The sequence below is a fragment of the Microtus ochrogaster genome, unplaced genomic scaffold (genome assembly GCF_000317375.1).
Source record: "Microtus ochrogaster isolate Prairie Vole_2 unplaced genomic scaffold, MicOch1.0 UNK21, whole genome shotgun sequence".
In the NCBI taxonomy this organism is placed as follows: domain Eukaryota; kingdom Metazoa; phylum Chordata; class Mammalia; order Rodentia; family Cricetidae; genus Microtus; species Microtus ochrogaster.
In genome coordinates this window covers 1,685,570-1,690,819 of record NW_004949119.1, presented here as the reverse complement: position 1 = coordinate 1,690,819, position 5,250 = coordinate 1,685,570, and the positions used below count along the sequence as shown (strand labels likewise).

Below are 5,250 nucleotides of genomic sequence, written 5' to 3'. Positions count from 1 at the left end.
TATTAGTGTAATTGCTATAGGAGTTTGCAGGGGATATATTTGTTATATTAGTGTAATTGCTATAGGAGTTTGCAGGGGATATATTTGTTATATTAAGTAGCCACTCTTGTGCTTGCATTTATACATGTGTGTGCATGAGTGTGTTAGAGAAAGATTACCATGGAGGGTATGGTAATATCCAAGAGACTGTTTGATTTCCCCAAAATAGAAAAAAATTGATTTTGATGTAATATTTAGGAGTTTTTAGGGTTAAGGCTATCTATAGCTCAGTGGTAGCTTGCTTACCTAGCATGCACAGGGCCCTGGGTTCAATCCCTAGTACTGGCAAAAATAAATAAATAAATTACTACATATATTAAAAGCAAAATTGGGTTTTTTATTTCCTCCTGTGTGTGTATTCTTGGACAAGTAAAGAGTTGGGCAAAATATCCAGGAATGGTCCTTTGGAAAAGAGAATTATTATACTCACTCAGTCTTTTGGTTTCTTTTTCCTTCTCAGGAACTTCGAGGAGTGTCCAACAGTTTCTGGCTATGTGTGACAGGGATGAAACTCCCCAAGGGGTCAAGTACACAGGAAGGACTTTGAACTACCGAAGTCTACCCCATCGTTCCAGAACTGATGCTTCCTGGGGACTAGGGCCAGAGACCAACCAGCATTTTGGGACCAGTGTTCTAACTAGGCCAGCATGCAAGCCTGAGCTAAGCTACACTGCCACACTACGAGAACGAAGCCAGGGCCTTCAGGTTCCTCATGCTCAGTCCTGGGGGAATCTTTTCCCTTCACCGTCACATCTTCCTGCTGTTCACCCAGTGTCCCCACCATCCAACAGTCTTCATTTACCCCTTAGGTCAGCTTGGAATTCAGGTCCTGTTCTGGGGTCCCAAACAGCTGGCCCTCGAAGAATAGATATGCCCCCAGATAATGACTGGAGACAGGACAGTTACCCCTCCCAGCATAGGCATAGGAGGAATGAAGAGGAAAGAATTATGTTTATTCTATCAAATTCCCCTGGAAGAGAACAGAACAGGGTGAGATTTTTACAGCACAGCAGGTGGTAAGGATAACCTCTAACCTTTCCTGGAGCCATACCTTTCTCTATAAAACTGTATCATGGCAGAGTCGATACCTTGTGTCCTGCCAGTTAGGCTATAATTATCTCAACATAAAATTGGCAGCCATATGCCTGTAATCCTAACAGTTTGGAGGTAGAGGCAGGAGAAGCAGCTGTTCAAGGCCAGAGACTTTGGACTCTTACCAAACAGAACCACCACAACAAAAGAATTGTTGGTTTTTCCTAAGGGTGTTTGCTTCTTTGAGGGAGAATATTTGAAATTCCAGCTTTAGAACTGGGGCTGTAGCTCAGTTGGTAGAGTGTTTTCCTAACATGCACAAAGCCCAGGTTTAGAGCCTTAGCACCATGCAAAACTGGCCATGGGGGTGCACACCTATAATTCTAGCACTTGGGAGGTGGAGGCAGGAAGATCAGAAGTTCAGGTTCATCCTTGGCTACGTAGCAAGTTCTAGGCTAGTTGGCTTCCTAAGACCCTATGGGAGGCGAAAAGGAAAACTCAAACTTTGGCTCCTCTAACAAAAGGAAGCAACTGATGCTTAGGCCATATTTGAGCCACTTTAAACTGAATCTACTTTATTACTCTGGACACTACTATTCCTTAATGTTTAAAGACATTATTTTATTCTTGGTTAAGTTTAGGTCCCCATCTCCAGCTGAGTCCTCATCTTTTGCTCCCTACTATATTCCCTACTTAAACCACTTAGTTATTACCTGGACTCTCTCCCTGGAGTCACAAGTCTCACCGCATCCTGAGGGGAAGCTCAACTGCCAGGAGTTATGGCTGTCGCCTTCCTTGTGACTCAGACCTAGGCCTAGAATGTGGAGCTGCCAACAGAGTATTTGCCCTTCTGAAGAGATGGAGTTGGGCATACTAACACACCCTCCTATCCTCAGCAGCAACGCCATTACTGCCACTCCCTCCATCCCTGTTGTAAACTCTCAGAGTCAGTTAAACTATTTTAGGGCAAAGCATACTGTTTTTTGTAAAGTATTTTTCATTAATAAATCTATAAGATAGTTCTATTTAATCTCTTGTCCTTCACTTTTGTATGTTCTTACTCTTTTCTTCTGAGATTGGGAGGTCTGGACATTTATATAAAATGGCTTTTGACCAAGTGAAAATGAATAACCAAAGAGGAGCTGAAAAATACATAGTTAACTGTTGCAGTCAAGATAGCCTTAAATAAGAGTATTTTTCCTTTTGTTATGGCTGTTAGCATGTTTCCTATCCCTTTCCTGCCTGGACACTCAGTACATTACATACTTTATTCTTCCCCTTACTAAGGAGATTTTTCTGGGCATTCAAATTATCTGACATACTCCTGGTACAAGTACACTCTTGGTGCCCTTGCTCTTTACATTACAGGTTTGTGATGTGCCTCCTGTCCCTTGCTCTCTCCCTATCGTCCCACTCATCTCTTTTCCCCTTAAGAGTCAGAACATCTATGATAATGAGATCTATCTTCACCCATGACACATTTCCAAAGCTCCCTTTCCTTTAAAAGATACTTTGTAGTGCCTGGAGAGATGGCACAGTGATTAAGAGAACAGGATGTTCATCCGTTGGACCTGGGTTTGATTCCCAGCAGCCTTAGCTCCAGCACCAGGGACTATAACTACCTTTGTGGGGACTGAGCACGTGTGCTCTCACATCTGTGCAGACAAAACACATGTACACATAGAAAAATTTTGTCGGTTTCCCTGGCAAGAAAAGGAACTGGGTTTTCTGTCCTTATTTATCCCGTTGATTGACACAAATAAGAGATTGCTCTAGTGCTTCTCCAGTCATCATTGGGTACGATTCTACGCCATGAGACACTTGGGCCTTAGTAGGTACGCTGTCCCTGACCACTCCACTGCTGCTGTCATGCACACTCTTCCAATCTTTGTAAAAATGTACCCATTTAATTTGTGTCTATGTGAGAGGGACAACCGTTTCCATCATGGTTTAGTGGCATCTGCCTTTACCATCTGTGCCGTCTTGCAGTAACTCATCACTGAGGAAGTCTGTTCTCGTTCCTTGACGTCATAGATGTTGGTCAACTTGATCTGTTTATGTAAGTTGTCCCGGCCCAAATTCTGTGTACGCACAAAGATATAGGAACTAATTTCCAATTTTCTACCTACGTGGTCTCTGTTTTCCAACTTTTTTCATATATATGAATATATATAATTAATATATGTAGATATAAATATATGCATACATACTTATATACACACATACACATAAAAAATTTTCCCCTGGGTGAATTAAGAGGGAGGCCATGGCCTTCCCAGGTGAACCTTTAAAGATATTCTTTAAATATCTCTAAGGTGTCATTCCCTCAGTTTCCATGAGTGGTGCTTAGACTTTTTCAGCTTAACTTAAAGGCCTTCATACTCTTGACCCTTCCAAACCCCAAATGCAAGGGTCAGAATAATATGCTGACCACACCCCTGTCACCTTTTCTTTTGAGACAGACATTTACTTTGTTGCCCTGACTGGTTAGACCGGGCTATAGACTTGAACTCACAGAGTTCCTGCCTTCCTCAGTTTCCCTAGGATAAATTCTATTTTAAATGATAATGCCACTTTTTTTACAGTCTACAATGACTCCTTCATTCTCCAGTCACACAGTTACGGTTTTGTAGGTAAATTGTCATCTATTTGTCTAGTAGTGGGAAATAGTGAGATCTGACTACATCTCTTCATCCTCCTGGGCTCCAGTAAGGCCAGGGAAATGTCCTTTCTTCTTTGCACTCCTCACAGCCCCTCACAGCTCCTAAATCTGGTCAGAACCCTCTCTTGACTGTCAAGACTGCATGCAAGGAATTTTCATCTGATCCCTTGGCCTGCTCTCGTTTCAGTAGTAGGCACGGTAATTTTGCTCAAGTCCCTGGAGCCTGTCCCGCCCCCGCCCCCGCACGCGCGGTGCATGACGGTCTTAGCCCCTCTGAAGGGAAAGAGGGTCCGCCATGTTCCTCCGCGGCACCGCCGCTTGGCTCTGGTAGCCGCCGCCCCCGCCCCCAACCCCGCCCGGCCCGGCATTCAGCCGAGCCCCGGGCCCAGCATGGCCGCCCCTGAGCCGGCCCGGGCCGCGCCGCCCCCGCCCCCGCCCCCGCCGCCTCCTCTCGGGGCCGACCGCGTCGTCAAAGGTGAGAGGTGGCCGAAGCCCTGGGGACCTGGCGTGAGGCGCGGTGTGAGGGCGGGCGGGAGCCCGTCCCCTCGGGAGCGGGCCCGGCGGGGCGGGCGAGTGACTGGCTGCCTCCCTTGGGGAGTGGCCCCTGGGCGGGTCCCCGCTGGGCCGGGCTCCCGCTCTCCCTGCAGGCCTGACCGGGGGGTTCTGCGCGGGGCGTCGCTAACGCGGGGCCCGGGGCCGCCCGCCGCAGCGAGCCCCTTTCTTTCCTGCGCCGCCCGTTACCGGCGCGGGGCCCGCGGTGAGCTTCCGGCTCCGCGACAGCTGTGCTCCGGCTCGCCCGGGCACCGAGGGGCCCCGATCCCCTTAGCCGTGCGCAGTCGCCATGAGCCGTCGGGCTCGCCCGGGTGCTGGCCCATGCCTGCTCCCCGGTGACAGCGCCTAGCGAGCGTCTGCCGCAGGGGGTTCACGTTCGCTCTTCAGGTGCCACCGTATGGGATTGGACCAGGGTGAAGGATCCAGACGTGATCTAGGAGTCCAGTCTTTTCACTGCAGACCCAGGGAAAAAAATCATATTATAATAGAAAAAAGGCTAATTTCGCATATTGTAAGAAGTAGTAGTTTAAAAACCGTCAACATTGATTAGAAAAGGGTTACCTGTCGCCTCTAAACACACGACATAACTCTCTAGACGAAAAAGTGAAATCTTTCTCAGCCAGGGAGAAATTAAGGGATAATTGTGTACAGGTAAACAGATTTATTTACAATAGAGAAATTGGAGAGGCAGTTGAGAAGTCTGAGTCCAAGCTCTGAGAGAGCACATCAACCGCAGATAATACTGTGGATGTTAGTAAGAACTTTGTAGTCAGTAAACAGATATTGTAAAATAAAGATTTCGTTATTTTGATTATGCTATTTTATCTTTAAAGATATTTTTATTGTCAAATTTATATTCTCAGATATACTGGCACAGTGTTTAAAGCTCAGTTTTGAACTGTGACCATAGTTTGCCATTAAAATTTTTTTTTTTTTTTTTTTTGTTTTTTTTCGAGACAGGGTTT

At 46.3% G+C, this 5,250-nt stretch overlaps 2 protein-coding genes across 7 annotated transcripts in view; both read left to right on the top strand.

Annotated features, from left to right (window-relative positions):
* The window catches only part of Usp54 (ubiquitin specific peptidase 54), a 103,729-nt gene extending 101,628 nt beyond the window's left edge, over positions 1 to 2,101 (top strand). For all 4 annotated transcript variants that reach the window (XM_026789521.1, XM_005367628.3, XM_026789522.1 and 1 more), the window contains one exon: positions 500 to 2,101. In XM_026789521.1, the coding sequence (XP_026645322.1) occupies positions 500 to 1,059 (560 nt within the window). In that variant the 3' untranslated portion in view covers positions 1,060 to 2,101. The remainder of the gene's footprint in view (positions 1 to 499) is intronic.
* A 1,898-nt stretch (positions 2,102 to 3,999) lies between these two features.
* Ppp3cb (protein phosphatase 3 catalytic subunit beta) overlaps positions 4,000 to 5,250 on the top strand; it is a 46,935-nt gene continuing 45,684 nt past the window's right edge. For all 3 annotated transcript variants that reach the window (XM_026789536.1, XM_005367625.3, XM_005367624.2), the window contains exon 1: positions 4,000 to 4,208. In XM_026789536.1, the coding sequence (XP_026645337.1) occupies positions 4,124 to 4,208 (85 nt within the window). In that variant the 5' untranslated portion in view covers positions 4,000 to 4,123. The remainder of the gene's footprint in view (positions 4,209 to 5,250) is intronic.